At 40.1% G+C, this 17,128-nt stretch overlaps 1 protein-coding gene across 5 annotated transcripts in view; it reads right to left on the bottom strand.

The window, feature by feature from the left end:
* Positions 1-399: 399 nt before the first annotated feature.
* Positions 400-17,128, bottom strand: part of RCAN3 (regulator of calcineurin 3) — a 32,945-nt gene continuing 16,216 nt past the window's right edge. For all 5 annotated transcript variants that reach the window (XM_019650151.1, XM_019650150.1, XM_019650153.1 and 2 more), the window contains 3 exons: positions 8,970-9,143; positions 7,375-7,546; positions 400-5,540 (listed from right to left, as the gene is read on the bottom strand). In XM_019650151.1, coding sequence (XP_019505696.1) covers positions 5,356-5,540; positions 7,375-7,546; positions 8,970-9,143 — 531 coding nt within the window. In that variant the 3' untranslated portion in view covers positions 400-5,355. The remainder of the gene's footprint in view (positions 5,541-7,374; positions 7,547-8,969; positions 9,144-17,128) is intronic.

The raw sequence follows: 17,128 nt of genomic DNA, 5'->3' as shown, positions 1-17,128 counted from the left end.
TAGAGGGCAGTGTCACTGGCCCTCATATGTGGGATCCGAACCGGGGCCCTCTGGCATCCCAAGCGAGTTCTTAACCATCGCGCCACTCGGCCGGCCCCTAGAGCTCGCACTCTTGAGCAAGCTCTTAACCAACTGAACCACTTGGCTGGCCCCGGAGATTTGGTTTTTAACCAAGACAGAAAATAAACTTTTCTTGGTGAAGAACACAAACCATAGTGGTTATTTCAGGGTCGGCAGTGAGTCACCCCCTTTAACTACAACATGAAACAGCATTAATGGTCAACCAGGATATTGTTAAATGAACAAACATTGTATTTCACTCTTCTGTCTTTTTTCTGTTATTACCTAAATCTAAGTGGTACTTAGTGAAAATACTACAAAGAATTCCAATTCAATGAACTGATTAAAAAAAAACACTAACTTTATTTTCATTAGCTTGAAAAACAAAATTTGTTACAATTAATCACGAAGACTCCAAAAAAATTACATTCTGCTTTTGTCACCTTGATAGGATAAGGAATGTTTAAATGTCCTCAAAATACAGGATAGCCAAAGTTGGCAAGTAACAAACTACTACAAACTATGTACTGTCACTTCAAGCACACTGACATATGGAATACATATATATATATAAATTACTGACCAGTTTTTTTGAAGTACAATGAATATAATCACTATAGTTTATAGTCCCAGAAAGGTAACATGCCCCAAAATATAACACAAGATCACAAACATGTTCAGACAAAATAATAAATTCAACTCCTGGGTTCAATTAAGATAGACCGATGGAGAAACTTGAACTTGGAGGATTTGCACAAAACAGCAGAAATGTAAATCAGTACTCACTGGGGCCCCACTTGGGGCTGAGAAACAGCTGGAAGTGTATGGCACAATAGGATTAGCCACCTTTATCTCTCCTCAGTCCCCAATTTGAGTTAGGGAGATTGAGGACTAAATAGGAAACAATACGGAAAAACACATATTATCTGCATAGATATAAATCTTCCATTATGACAAGAATGAACATTCAGTCAAAGCTGTGTGTTTATAGGACATGATTTTGTTTTGAAAGGAAATGTAGGTTTACAAGAGACCCTTGTGTAAATGGGCAGAGATACTTTGACTCAGTTCAAGGTTATTCTTCTTAACCTTGGCTGGAGAGTTGTTTTGAACATGACCATTTTTATAAACCTTTTCGGTCAGTGAACCTAGTAGTTGTTGCAATTTTTGGTTGCTTGTATATTTGGTAATAATAATAACACTCCAAATTATTAACATTTTCCCCTGATTCATGGCTAGAGAAAACAACGGCGTTCCATGGAAGACGATCCGGCTGACCCACAGTCCAAGAGGAGTTAGGAAACAACTGAGCATTTATCAAATTGTTGGACAAGGGTCATCAACCTTACTCTTCAAACATTTAACTGTCTAAAAGGTGAGTGTCTACAACAAGGACTTAGCTCCCCAGCTAGGAGGCAACTCTTTGCCCCTTTCCCTGTCTTTGGCTCCTTTCTATTGGCACATTCTCACACGTAATTTGTTTCCTTTTGTACAGGAAGAGGTCCATGCAAATGTGCAAAAAGGAGCCCAGTAAGCGGGAAAAGGAAGACTGACCAAGTTCAGCTGTGTAATAAGTTTGCAGTACAGAACTCTGGAGAAAAGGGGACATCCAGCAGACACTGAACCTGATGCACCAAAGAATTTCATACATTTTTCCATTGCTTAATTATGTTTGAGAGTTTCCCTTTTACAAATAAACCCATGGTCTGTTAAGAGTCCGTATAAAAATACGAAGCACAGTCTTCAATCTTTAACAGGACTCCGTTTGACTAGCACTGAGAGTGCCATCCTACTGCAAAGTATTTCCAAATCATATTATCTCTCATTCTGCTTTGTTAGAGTCACACATCAAGTATGACTATCTATACTAATTCATTATTATTAAAATCTAGGCAAGCCAACATAAAATCTCAAAGTAACTGCTGGCTACCAAGATCCCACTATTTAAGTAGATTCCAATCCCAATGGTTCAATACAACAAAAACACAAAATAGCGAACATCAAGTTCATTAATTAAAATTACTAAGTCACTGACTTCATCACCTAAGATTTTTCTTATTCATTGCATCCAATAAGGAGAAAAAGCCGCCCCCCCACGTTTGCTTGTTTTGTTTTCTTATGACAGGGATTTACTGCCTCTGAGTATCTTTAAGAGGCTAATGCAAGAAAAAGAAGAAAAAGCACTAGCCTGGGTTTGGGAATGCCAACTCTAGTCCCCGGGCTGCCTTTCTGTGGCTCTGAAGCAAGTCACATCCCTCAGCTTTCTAATCTGTGTGACACGAGGATTAGACAGACTATATGATTTCCAAAGTCACCGTCAGCGTTGTCATTGAGAGTCTGAGAAATCAAATCTTTTCACTTTACAGCACAACATTTTGAAAAGATGGAATTCATGTGAAAGGGAAACAAAAACAACTGTTTTCTAAAAGAATGAGCGTTGTGCCTGATTTCTATCTTCCAGTGTCTCTTTGATTCAAACATCTCACAAGCCACAATGTTCTGTGTAAACTTTTATGTTGAACTTAAAAGTTCCTAGTAGCTTTTATTTGGCTTTTAATGATTGATAGGTTTCAGTATATCAGTATATAACATTTTGGAGAAGCAGAGGTGAACAGACTAGTTTGTTTTCCACCTGATTTTCAGCTCTTCAAGGCAAGGGAACTGTTCTTATCATTTCTGCTTCTTAGCACCTTAAACTAGAAGATGCTCACACTAGTCCACTTTTTAAATGAATTTATTTCTGGTTTCATCAGGCGGCTATGTTGAAAGAACCTAGAACATAAGAGCCAATGCATCATAGGTTCTGCCGACTATCCTTATTAAGTGTTAATAGTTTTCTCATCCTTCACAAATGTTTTCTCCCAACACAAAGACTCATTTTCTTTCCTCACAGTTGTCTAAATAATTTGATCCCCAAAAAGAGGTTATGATTCCTGAAGAAAACATGGCTACTATACTATCAGTTAAATCTAAGCAATAACTCAATATCAAAGAAGAAAAAATGTAGGTAAACTTATTAAAAGAAACTTAAAAAAAAAGAAGACACACAGGACTCATTTCTTACAAAACAGTTATATGAGCTGGATATAAAATAGCCAAAAAAGGACAGAAACCATAATACTTGTAGAGATGCTGACTGATTTCACAATATTAAAAAGTTAATGGGCATTTAGTGGTTTTTCTTTTAGAGTTCATCTTACGGAAATATACTAGAGAGGAGGAAAATATTAATGTTCCCCATTCAGAAAAATTTAATATATATGAACTAATTATATATTAAATATTATATATATTTAATTTTGGTTTAAGTGTTTCTTGAATCTATTCAATGCTCTTGGAAAAAAAAAACAAGAAAAATTCATGTAATTTGCACTGCTTGACTTTTAAAAAAAGTTTTATATGTTACGGATAGAATATTCTTTAACTGCAAGGTAGAGGTGAAAGTCAAGCCAAGTAAGAAAACATCATGGATTTTGATCACTTAGAGAATTACAGTGAATAAATGTTACCTAAGTAAAAGGAAATTTAAAAATCCCCAACTGTTGAAAATAAATAGATTTCCCGGCTTACAGGGTCCAATCTGCAATAAGTTAGTACAACCAGATAAGATTAAAAGCTGGCAAAATGCTGAATTTAGTGGCTATCAGTTAAATTGCCAAATGATGATCTGAATTGAGTAAAGTGCTTATGGAGTCACAAATTTTAACTGAATTTACATTGAGGCTTAGCAGTCATTGGTAGATATATTCAAGAAGAGTTTATCACCTCAGGGTACTTCAGGGCAAGGAAAATATACAAAACTTTTTCCCCCCGCAATACAGTTTAAGTCCTCAGAAATAAATTCTACCAGAATAAGAACATCTAAACCACAAAAACATGTTACCAAAAATGTACAGACACCATGGCCTGAATTTCGGGATTTTTCTCTATTTGTGGTGGCACTAACAGTGGTGTGTTAGTCCAAACTCCTATGTCTTCATATACATCCCAGATGTTCCGGACACTTGCCGTACAAAGAAAACAGAAGTGTGAGCAGACAGTCAGCAGAGCTGCCCGACTGAAAGCAAAGCATTCTTAATTATGAGACTTTCCTATAAAAAAGGCCTTCAAAGTCTGACTAGACCCCAAAGGGTTAAAAAAGATGCTTGCTTCTACTTCAGGAGGTTCAATTATACACTCTGAAATCTAAGTGAGAAACAATTCTGTTTTAGGGGAAAATGCCTACTTTAAGTCAGGGTAAAAAAATTCACCAATAGACAAAGTCTGATTAAAGGATCTCCCCCATCTTTCCCCAATTCATAGAAAAGGAGTATGTATGACTTTTCTTTCAAAGCAAGCTGAAAAATGTTTAAATGGACAATTTTTAAATGGTCTTCAGGAAATCTTAGCATTACCTTTCTAATTTAAAGTCTACAAATGACACACACAAATATGGATGGTGCAGAAAAACTCAACGGGTGGCTGAAGACAGCTTGTTATGCGATAGGCTAGAACATGGTCACAAGCGGCAGGTTATGGCAGCCGCATGAGTCATGGTCAAGCTCACTGCAATACATCCCCCTCCCAAAGTAGCAGCTCTTTCTCGGGGAAGAGACGCCGCCCTAGGACAGTGGTGTAAGCATCACTTTCTTCTGACTTCTAAGTAAGAAAACAACACGCACATAGATTTGTGCCATTTGATTCTGACAGTCAAAGTGAGTTTGGCATTTCTTCCCCAAAGCTAAAGAAAAAAATACTTGCAAAAAATGATTCTCTATGAATTATTTTCTATTTTAGGTTTCTTTTCGTGCAAAAAAAATTTCATGTATACTGAATAACAATTCACCTTTCATCAAGAGATTAATTAGAAGCCATTGTACTAGTACAAAAATACCCACGCGAGATCATTCAAATTTTAAGACTACTTTCTTAAATTCATAAAAATGGTACTGCATGTGGTGACTTTAGTTTTTGGGTACCCCATGCTACACGGAATCAGGGAAATGAACATTCTGGAGGAAGCCATTTTCCTAATTTGCTACTGTTTGAAAATGGTCAAGAGATGCCACACGTTCGGGCTAATCCTTGAATTTAAAGTGCTGTTCAGAATATCAGTTAACATTTTGAACAGGTAACATCAGCCTCTACGCTGCCATGTCCACAGTGCAGGCTTGGGGCACACCTGTGCCTCATCCACTCCTCACCTCACCTACACTCTTAGCAGCAACGCACCAGCGGGGGGAGGAAGAGGGGGGCACATGGGTCTCCATGACTGAAGCCTACCATGGCAGCTGCCTCGCGCCACAGCCAGAGGCCTCACAGCGCACAGTCGAAGGTCTGGGGCTCGCCCAGGGCTGTGGTGGGAGGTTCAGGGCGCCTTGTCTGGGTAATTTTCTGCTTGGGGTTTTTTGTTTCTTCTTCCTCTTCAGTTTCACTTTCACAGACATGAACCACCACGCTTGGTGTCGACTCAGTTCCTGCATGAAGTTCATATTTCTCCCCTGTGGAGATACACAGCAAAAATAAATGTGTTTTTTTTTGTCTCTGGGAACTTCTCATTCTACTCATGTTTTAATTGCTGATTATCAGTTTTTAAATCTTTAAATCCTATGTCACAGTACTTTATCTTGTTTTGGTATTACAGCTTTGATCCTTTTAAGGTTTTTAGGAAGTTTTGCCATTTCAAAAAATAAGCCGGTGAGGAACACTTGAGATCTTGGAGTAAAAATGTAAATGCTATTTACTGTTCTATGAACAGTACAAGTCTGCCTAACTTCAGAATGGTTTTGCCTTGGGAGACACTTGTAATGTTCCAGGCAGCACTGACAATCTCTATATTATAGAAGTGCAGATATCCAAGATGTCTAAAACAACCTCTAATGTCTAAAACACCAAGCCACTTCCCCTCAAAATGACTCTTGTAGGGCCAGCTGAGTGGCTCACTGGTTAAGAGCTTGCTTGGGAGCGCGAGCTCTGAGCAGCAGGGCCACAGGTTTGGATCGCACATGAGCCAGTGACGCTGTGCCCTCTACAGCTAAGATGGTGAACAACAGCTCATCCTGGAGATGGGCCACTGTGAGTCACGGGCGATGGTGTAGGCTGCAGTAGAGTTGCAGTGGGCTGCCGTAAGCTACCGTGCATGGCTGGCAGCCAGCGTGAACTGCCGTGAACCGCTGTCCAATGGCCAGAGACCAACTGACTCACCCAGGAAGAGCACAATGATCACAATACCAACGTGGGCCAGTGAAGCAACGTCCTCCACAACTAGACTGAAGAACAAAAGGACGGCAACTTGTCTGTTCCCCCTGCCCAATTCCCCAATGCTGTTCCCTCCCCTAATTCCCCAATAAAATCTTTAAAAAAAGAAAGACTTGTATCCCCTATGACATAACATTGTCTTAGGCCGACAACTAGTCTGAACCAGTAATGAATGGCATTAATTTATTTTATTATTATTATTTAAACATTTTATTGGGGAATGGGGAAGGGGAACAGCCAAATTGTTGTCCTTCTATCCTAGTTGTGGAGGGTGTAGCTAGCTCAGCTCCAAGTCCAGTTGCCATCCAGCCACCCGTCGGCAGCGCAGCCACTCAGCTCAAGGTGCTGTGTTCAATCTTAGTTGTGGGTAGGCATAGCCCACCATCCCATGCGGGAGTTGAACCGGAGACCTTGCTGTTAGGACCACGTGCTCTCACCAGCTGAGCCATCCTGCCACCTGTTGGCAGCTCAGCTCGGGCACAGCTCACTTGGGAATCGAACCAGCAACTCTGTTGCTCAGAGCTCGTGCTATTAACCAACTGAGCCACTTGGCCAGCCTTCTTTTATTATTTTAAAGGGATGAGAGAGTTAGAGAAATAAAAGAAGGAAAAGAAGAAATTTTTAAAAATAAATATAAGAACGTGGAAGAGATGATATGGTATCACCACCAATGCCTTGAAATATAGAAGTTGTCTGTCTAGTACTTTGATGAGGCTTGGGGAGAAGGCAACTAATATTCACTACAGCCTGTTCTGTACTAGAATTTGTAGCAGTAAAAACTGCAGTTACATTTACTGAGTATTATGCATACATCATTTAATCCTAAACCACACTGAAAGGTAGCTATTATGATCCCTTTTTCATAGATGAGAAAACAGAGGCTGAGAAGACTGACACTAAGAAACCTGCTCAAGATCATCAAGTTAACAAATGCTAGAATTTGAACCCGGGTTTGTGTGACTTTATCCTCCATTCTGATCATTTGTTGCCACTAGTTGGCTAGAACGCTAATTGCTGAATAGTCTTCAACACAAAAGTTTTTTTGGGGAAAAAACAGGAAAGACAGACGTTTGTTACCTGGTCCCAACTTGGAAACAGCACATAGTAAATCATAATTTATAACAGGCATTGCGTCTTCACCCTGCTTCCACCCCACTGGAGGAGATGCTGGAGGGGAGATGAGGAACTGTTTGGTCGGCTGGGGCGGCAGTAGATACGATTTGTCCTGTGTTTCACTCGACATCTGTACCTGCAGGGAAGGAGATACTCAGAGTTTGCGACTGGGCTGTTTTGTCATTTTCATCTTTACGTTAACTGTTAGATCTCTTCGGAGAAAATGAAAAATTTCTCTTTAACAGTCTACATTTCCCAGTGGTTGGGTCTGGGTCTGTTTAGTTCACACCACTGAACACTCGGTGCATAGTCCACGAGTTAGGTGCTCAATAAATAATAGTTGAATGAAAAAATAAATCGATGACTAGATGAATGAACAATGAATGGCAGTAAGCACTAAATTCCAATTTTAGAAGAGATTAGGTTATACTGTCTGCATCTCAAGCAACTCCACCAAGAAATGTTCAGACAACAACCCTTTTTTTTTTAATTCAAAACTAAGACCAAGAAAAAAAATACTTTGAAAATAACATAGTGCACTCAATACATGAGTAGAGACCTAATGCCTTTATTTCACCAGTTCTTCCAAGACGAAACTGGTTTCTCAGTCACATCAAAAACAGAGTAAGTGGGCCGGCCGAGTGGGGCGTTGGTTAAGAGCTGGCTTGGGACGCCAGAGGGCCCCGGTTCAGATCCCACATATGAGGGCCAGTGACACTGCCCTCTACAGCTAAGATGCTGAACAACAGCTCAACCTGGAGCTGGGCTGCTGTGAGTCGCCGGCGATGGCAGGTGGGTTGCCATGGGCTACAGTGTGTAGCCAGCAGTCAGCGTGAGCAGCCAGCAGCCGCTGTGAGCGGCTATCCAGAAGCCGGCGACTGATCTGTCTCACCAGGGAAGAGTGCAATGATGGTGCCAACTTGGGCCAGTGAAGCAACGTCCTCCACAACTAGACTGAAGAACAAAAGGATAGCAACTTGTCTGTTCCCCTTCCCCCAATTCCCCAATAAAATCTTTAAAAAACAACAACAGAGTAAGTAGAGCCAATTCTTGGTAACCCACAGGGTCTTCTGCAATTTCAAAGTCTAAGACAGCCTTTGGGTACAGTGCTATGCCACCTCCCTGTCACCCTTTATGCCAGCAGCCATTCTCAGTGGGGTGTCTCATATAAATCATGGAAGGCAGAAATGGTTTCAGAGACTATCTTCTCAATACCCCCGAGGATGTTACATCATGAGCACCATTCTACATGTCAGAACAGTTAATTCACTGATCTTAAGCTGTTAGGGCTTAACCCTTATGAAACCCCAGCTGAGAAAAGCAGCCAGAAAAATGAATTCCTTTAACTATTAGTCTTAGCAGCACAAAATTAGGAGGATAAAGATGTTTAATAATTTATATATCTGTAAAATAAAGGAGAATGTATTTTTACATTTTTTGTTGATTGGGATTGTTCATTTCAAAGACCTCCGATAGAATACAGAAAACGGAGAAATGGTAACATTTTTGGATGGAGCAGAACAAGTTTGGAGAACAGTGTCCTTTGCACTATGAAGTACCTGTGCAAAATACAGCTTCAGCTTCTTCCCGTTGAAGTCTGTTTCGTGGAGTTCTATTCGCGCTCTTGCTGCTGCTTCAGGTTTGCTAAAATTTATCCGGACTCTTCTAAAGCTTTTAAACAACTGAAATGTAACCTGGTCATCATAGATAGTGAAAAGTGCTTCAAATCTCTCCTACAAATGGAGGAGCAGCAGGGCAGAGAGAATGGAAGGGGGTGGGGAAAAAAAGAAAAACTTTTAAAAAAAGGAAATTTAAATCATGAAGCATAAGCAATGGGAAAGAACTCATTATGATTTGCCAAAAAAGGCATAATTTTCTTGCTGGTAAATAACAGGTATCCTGTTGTTCATATGGTAAATTTTGCAATTTGCACTCATTTTAAAAGTAACTTTATTAAATATTATATAGATTCAAAGTATAAAATAAATGTAAGGCATGAAAAATGATACATTCCAACTACAGAACAAGGTCATTACTACTGTTTGGAAGTCCCCAGTGCGCCACATGTTTCTTCCTCCATCCCATTCCTTTCCTTCTTCAAAGTCACCATTTCTGGAATTCTGTGCTTACCATTTCCTTGCTTTTCTTTCTGGTTTTCCATTTATTTGTATCCCTACAGATTTACTCAGGTTGTATTATTCAAGAACTTGTCTTTCTTTACATTTTGTTCCTAAGTTCTTCCTTCTTGCTGTCTGTAAGTCAACCCTTTTTACTGCTCTATGGTATTTCCTTGTAGAGTCATGCCAGGATTTATCTAATGCTGTTGGAAGTTGGGCTCCCTCCAGTTTTTTGCTCCTACAATGCTATGAACATCCCTGGTACCACAGGCATGTGTTTCTCTGGTGTACATCCTCCAAGTGGAATTCCTGAGCCTCAGAGGTGGCCCATCTTCAACTTCCATAGATAATGCGAACTAGTTTTCCAGTCTTCATACCAATTTACTCTCCAAAAGCAGATGTGTGTTCTAGTTGCTTCACATCTTTGCCAAAACTTAATACATACAGACCTTTATATTTTTATCAATGTGAGGTAGGGGATATGAAATGGGCTCTTTGGCTATACTTCACATTCCTTTGAATAATAATGAGGTTGAGACTTTTCATGCTTATTGGTCATTCAGGATTTGTTTGTTACCTTTTTAATGTCTCATTTACTTTCACTATGATCAGAGGAGGCTATACACGGTGATACCAATCTTTCAATATTTTTGAGATTTGTTTTTTGCCCAATATGTCATCAATTTTCATAAATCTACGTGTGCTTAAAAAGAGTATGTTTTGTACAGCTGTTGGGTCCAGTATTGTAAATATTGGTTTGTCAGAAAAGTCATGACGCATTTTTGCAACAAAAAACATAGAAAAAATACATCATGACTTTTCCGACAACCCAGTATGTCTAGTATATTAAGCTCATGTTTATTAAATTTTTATAAGAGTTTACTTGAGCCAAACTGATGACATATGCCAGGGAGCAAGATATCAAATGTTCCTATGCTTGTGTTATTTAGTTCTACATATATACTATTTTTTTGGGGGGGGGGCAGGGGAGGGTCTATTTGAACTATTTATTGCCAAGAGAGGTCTATTAAAATCTCCAACTAGGTGGATTTTTCTTTGTAATTTGGTCATTTTTGCTTCATACATATATTTTAAAGTTATGTTGTATTATCATGTGCATACAAGTTCAGAATTGTTTTCTCTTCCTCGTGAACTGAACCTTTAATCATTAGGTAGTAGCCCTGTTTATCTTTCTCTCTCTAGGAATGCCTTTTGCCTGAAAGTCTGTTTGTTTGATATTAATACAGCTGGTGTAGCCTTCTTCCAATTATATATTGCATGGAACTCAATTTTCATCCTTTATTTCTATATTAATTTTCTCTTTGTCTTCCTTTCCATTGAATTTTTCTTTTTCTGTTCCCCCCTCTGCATGAAATGTCTAGGAAAGATGCTAATGTGCATTTAGCACCTTCTTTCAAGATGCCTAGGATCCTTTAGCCACAGTTGTTCTTTACAAAGGCAAAATAATAAAACCTTTTTTCTTAAGGTTCATTTGGGAATATGCAGTTCCACAAAAATAGCAGTTTTTGGTAAAAAGTAAAATTAGATTATATATGCCCTAAGGATTTTGAGATGGAACAGAGCAGAAAAGGAGAGCAATATTTGAGTCATTCTAAGAGGCTGAAGGAAAAAAAATTGTTCTTTTTCCTTGTTAATGAATTGAGATAATGAAAACCTAACTTCAATTACCAGAAGAATAGCACCATTAAATTTTCTTTACTAGTCACTTTTATGCCATAGTTTAATAAATGAAATGTAACAAAAGCGAAGAACATTCTCTGTACTGTTAGAAATATTCCTTAGGCTTGCTGATGGTAACACAATAAAAGGAACCTATGAATTTGCTTTGTTTTTGGTCTATGGGAAGACCTTCCAATTATCTGCTGATAGGGAAGTGAAAATCATATATCCCTCATTGATTAACTTCTCTCAATTTGAACATTTACCTACCACTTTGCAATATTTCTCCAATTTGATAAAATATAAAATGACTTGTGCACAAATGTTTATATCCCTTATGATTTAGAATAGAAAACATCATTTATCCTAAAACTTACTTTTGTTCATCACTTAAAAAAATATATACCGGGGAGGCCGGTTAGCTCAGTTGGTTAGAGCGCAATGCTCATAACACCAAGGTTGCTGGTTCGATCCCCACATGGGCCACTGAGCTGCGCCCTCCACAACTAGAATGAAACAACTACATGACTTGGAGTTGATGAGTACTGGAGAAACACAGTTCCCCAATTAAAAAAAAAAAGAAAAAAATATATATTTACTAAGCAACCAACTGCATGTCAGCCCTTGTGCTAAGTGCTGGATTTCCAATGTACTACAAAGGGAGGTGAACTTTAATTTTAAGATCAATCCTATTCTCATTTACTATATTATTTCTACATATTAGAGTAATATGAACAGATAAATGAAATATTATAGCTACAGCAAGAATTTTAAAATAGCGTATCAGTTCTTAAAAGTAAATACAAACATAAATATATTAAATACTAATAATTATTAATATTTCTATTATTAGTATTAGTATTTCCAGGCACATTTCAGTTTTCTCAGCATCCATTTCAAAGATGGCTGGCTTTATCACTTAACAAAAAAATTAGAATTGAGATTTGTGAAATTCCATTGAATTCCTGTTAGATGCTTATAAGTAAATATTAAAAAAAACATTCTCGGGCTGGCCGAGTGGCTCAGTTGGTTAAGAGCTCATTCAAGGGTGCGAGCTCTGAGCAACAGCGGTTCGAGTCCTGGCCCGAGCTGAGCTGCCGCTGAGCTGCCAACACAGGTGGCAGGATGGCTCAGCTGCAAAAAAAAAAAAAAAATCTCACACAAGATATGCAAGGTTTATGAAATACTACTTCTGTAATTCTGTCCATTAGACAGTTTTCCTTGCCCACGGTAAAAGGACCATGTATTTATTCCTAAATTCCCACAATGAATGGTTTCACAGTAACAGTAACACATGCTATCTTACAAACTAAACAGCTACGTGACAATCACATCCTTCTTACTTCCTTTCAAAACATTTTTTTTAAGCATTAACAATTTTTATTTTATTTTATTATAATGGCTTGACCTTTCTGGAACCTCTCTCTGTTCCCCATTCCAAAGCAGAGAAGGTGAGCTTTGTCGTTTTCACTGAGGAACAAACGACGAAAACAATTTTGCTGCATTTCTCTGCCTTGGACTTTAAAAAACCTGAGGCACCCACCACTCCTGTGTCTGAAGAGGAACGATTTCATTGTTGAAAAGAAGCGATGCTTCAACGCATTCAACAGTGAAATTATCCTTGGCGTTCTAAGACAAGGGGTTTTTCACATTCTATGTCTTTCCATAGCTTGAGATAGAAAATTCCATCTGTTCAACATCCAGAGACGGCAGGTTCACCGGTGTCAGGGGCAGTTTCCATCTCCGCCTGGGGATAGGCATGGTGCTTCTGGTTCTCCTCAATATCCCTGCTAACTAAATAGTCAGAGGGGTGGACTTCACTGGCCAGAAAAAACACACATACTCCTAGGCATGATGAATTTAAAACCTTTACTTTGATAAGCTGAGCACTTGTAAAAGTTCCGGAACCTAAATTCAAAAGGGCTAGAGGGGAGCAGCACACACACAAGCACTCAAATCCTTCTATAACCTTTGGTCTCCAGCATTTATATTGCCTTCATAACCTTTCCAGATCAGAAAGAAGCATGGAACCAAATTCAAATTCAAAAAATGAAATACTGCCTATTCAATATTGATTTTTCTGTTTTAATGGCTACTGTGTTTATAAATACAGAGGGTGCCCCCCAAAAATGTGTACACATTTTAAGAAAGAAAAAAACTCTATTAAAATTGTAATACTCAATATTTACTGATAACAAAAGATGAATCCAAGTCACATTTGACTTCTGCAATTACAAGAGGTGCTCAAAGTGGTTACCACTGGCGTAAACTGTTCCAACGCCATAGCAGAAGCAGCCGGACTTGTTGCGCGAGGCCTCCCAGATCTTCCCTTGTGCACATCACACACAGTGCCATCATGTCAAGCTTATCATGAATGCGTGTTGTTAGGCGTGTTGGAGGTTCTGTGGCATACTCACGCCTCCACTGTCGTTACACTTCCTCCACGTTCTCGAACTTCAAATACCACTTCAAAACGGTCTTGTGCTCCTCGGACAACAACCATGCTTCCGCCATTTTCTTTGACTGTCCTGCCTGTCACATGGTGACGCTAGCATTCATTTGATTAATGTCATCTTTTGAGCGAATGTCATACTACACATTGCTACCGTAATTCAACTTCGAAAAGTAATACATAGATAACATCTCTTAAAATGTGTATATATCTTTTTGGCACCCCCGGTATATACTCTGCCTTATTGGAACATGAATTCTTAAAGAACTATGATTTCCCCCCCAAACCTAGACTATTCCCTTCACTATGTACAAGAAAGTGGTCAAACCAATGATGACTCGTTTTAGATGGGAACAAACTACGGACTGGTATTAGGATGGGGATAGAAATATTCCTGATTAGTGTTGGTTACATAAGCAGATAATGTCAAAATGCACCAAACTGCATACTTAAGATATGTGCATTTCACTAGGCAAGTTTTCCCAAATTAAAAAAAAAAAAAGGATGAGGGAGACCGAGAGAAGGGGTGGGGTGAGGTGACTATAGCGCAGGCTGAAAAGACAGAGGGAGCATCTGGGTGTCACCACTGCTGGGACCTGGCTGGAAGCACCGTAAGGTGGCTTTGGTCAGCAATTTTCCATTTTCAATTAGGATATCACATTGCTAGGACTAATTGCTGGTAGGACAACAACTGCTAGTAGTAATTCTGATTATAGAAATATCTCCCTTTTCCCTGAGGCTAAGTTGGAAAAGATCTATGACTGTGCTTATACAAAAGAGTGTGCACAACACAGGAGTAATTTTCAAGCAGGCTGGTGGCCAACTGCTAGCACTGAAACACCTGAAAAGCCCGCCTGCCACGTAAGGAGGGGCATGAGATCTGCATCCATAGTTACCACCCAATTACATTAGCAGTTAAGCTGATTAGGCAGCAGCAAGGGTGTCTACCAGAGGAGTCTCTAAACACACACACACACACACACACACACACACACACACACACACACACACTTTTCAAGATATAAAGGTACTGCACTCAATCAATGATACTCAAACCCCGAAGTCCATTGGTAAAAAAGAGCACTTTTTATTTGGGTTTTCTGGGAACTATCTACATAGGAGAGGCACGATCTTCAATCCATAACTGTGAAAACTTCTAATGAGATCCCAGCTGTTGACAGTCCCCCAGCAAAAGCAATGGCTTTTTTTTTCCTTTTAGCCTAAAGGTTGTTTTGGTTGTTTACTGAAAAGAGCAAAGAAGACAGAGCAGATTACAGAGGCCCCTGGAGGAAAGAGCAGATGGAACAAAACTGGGGAAAGCAGACAAATGGTGAAATGCAGAGAATTCTGTCTTCGGCTCAACATGTGCCCTCGCCACCCCGCTGAGCTGGCAATGGGCACCTTGAAGAGGCAGTCAGATAACAGGTACGCAATTACCTGTTCCAAGACTCAGGATGGCCCACCAAAACTTCAGGTTTGCAAACTCATCCAGGCATGGGGACTCAAACATACAGTTCTTGCCCTGAAAACCATGTACATTTCCCCAGGAAAGAGAGAACACTTCCAGTTGTCCAGGCTGCTGTTATAAGTAATTGGGCTTCAGTTATCCAGGTCAGTAGCATATATCCATGCCAGCAGCACGAGGAGATCCACAACTCTGCTCTCTAAGATGTTGACTTGGATCTTCACTTCCTTTCCTGTTCTCCCCATCCATGAAGTAGGAAAGATTAGGGAAGTCCAGGTTCAGCTTGAACTTCACATCTAGCCCCAGGCTTCTATGGAGTAGGGAGAATGGCATATGCCAGCCTGCAGATGCTCCAATGGCCCAGAGATAGTGTTGTCAACATGGTGGTCTCTTGGGCCGGCCTAGTGGTGCGCTGGTTAAGAGCTGGCTTGGAACGCCAGAGGGCCCCGGTTCGGATCCCACATATGAGGGCCAGTGACACTGCCCTCCACAGCTAATATGCTGAACAACAGCTCAACCTGGAGCTGGATTGCCATGAGTCGCCGGTGACAGCGTAGGCTGCAGTCCCTGCTGCAGTGGGTTGCCATGGGCTACCGTTTGTAGCCGGCGGCCAGCGTGAGCAGCCAGCAGCCGCAGTGAGCGGCCATCCAGAAGCCAGCGACTGATCTGCCTCGCCTGGGAAGAGCGCAATGATGGTGCCAACTTGGGCCAGTGAAGCGACATCCTCCACAACTAGACTGAAGAACAAAAGGACAGCAACTTGTCTGTTCCCATCCCCCAATTCCCCAATAAAAATCTTTAAAAAACAACAACATGGTGGTCTCTTTCCTGTGACTTTGGGGATACAGCACTGGTTCTGATGAACATACCAAACCCAAGAGACTGGATTTTTTCTGACATTATTGGGATAACTGGCACATACATCTTGAATGGGTTCTGAGGATTGGAAGGGTATAATGTATGAATGTAATCTCCTGAATTTTGTTTTTTCTCTTAAGAGTATGCCCTTGCTTGTAAGAAATACATATTGGTGTGTTGGCACTGTTGGCAATTTACTCTAAAAATCGTAAACGAAAGTTCTTTTTACTCTGAACCAGTAAAAAATTTTCATATGCATTCCCAATATATTGTACTTGTTTGCCTACTTATTTACACACACACACACACATACATACACACAATGGACATATTCTGCTATCCTAATACAAGCTGACCTATAGAACTTGTAAAAATAGAAATATAAATCAGATTAGGAAATCAAATAGAAAAAACGTTAGGAAGGTTCAACACAAATGTTGGGGAGTGTTGGCATCCTGAGCCTGCAGATGGTCTTCCCAGCCTTTTATTCAGCACACAGTTAATGAACAGCAAGGCTCAGAGGCTGGGCTCGGTCAGCCAGCATGGAGGTGACGCATGTGCCTGGGCTTCTTACCTGAGTTAGCCCATCCTGCCCAGGGAGCACCCTGTTTGGGACAGGTTTAAATTGTGAGGATAAATTTCAATTAAATTATAGGAAGCCAAGGATGATTAACTATTACACTAGTCCTTTCGCATTATCTAGGCCTCACCTCAAATGTCACTTCCTCAGACCTTCCCTGACCAGTCTAGTTAACAATCACCACCTAGCAAGTCGCTCTCTATCCCTCTACTGTTTATTTTCTGCATAGTCATTAATATCCAAACGTCTCATTCACTTGCTTGCCTGTGAACTGTCCTCCTCTCCCTGTGGTTCCATGAGGACTGGCACTTCATCTTGTTCACCACTGTCTCCCTAGAACTTGGACCCGTGGCTGGCACAACGCTCAGTAAGTATTCACTGCACACACGAATCCAGGTAGAATGCGGAACCTGCAGACCAGTGATCTCTATGAATATGACAGCCAGCCTTATTATTCAGTGATATCTTCATACTGCCGCTAATTAAGATACCGAACTACTTAACTAAATGACCTAAAATCCTTTTTTTTCCCCAAAGGTTTTTATTGGGGAATCTGGGGATGGGAA

The sequence above is a fragment of the Hipposideros armiger genome, unplaced genomic scaffold, assembly GCF_001890085.2.
Source record: "Hipposideros armiger isolate ML-2016 unplaced genomic scaffold, ASM189008v1 scaffold_138, whole genome shotgun sequence".
In the NCBI taxonomy this organism is placed as follows: Eukaryota; Metazoa; Chordata; class Mammalia; order Chiroptera; family Hipposideridae; genus Hipposideros; species Hipposideros armiger.
This window is presented reverse-complemented; position numbering and strand designations above follow the sequence as displayed.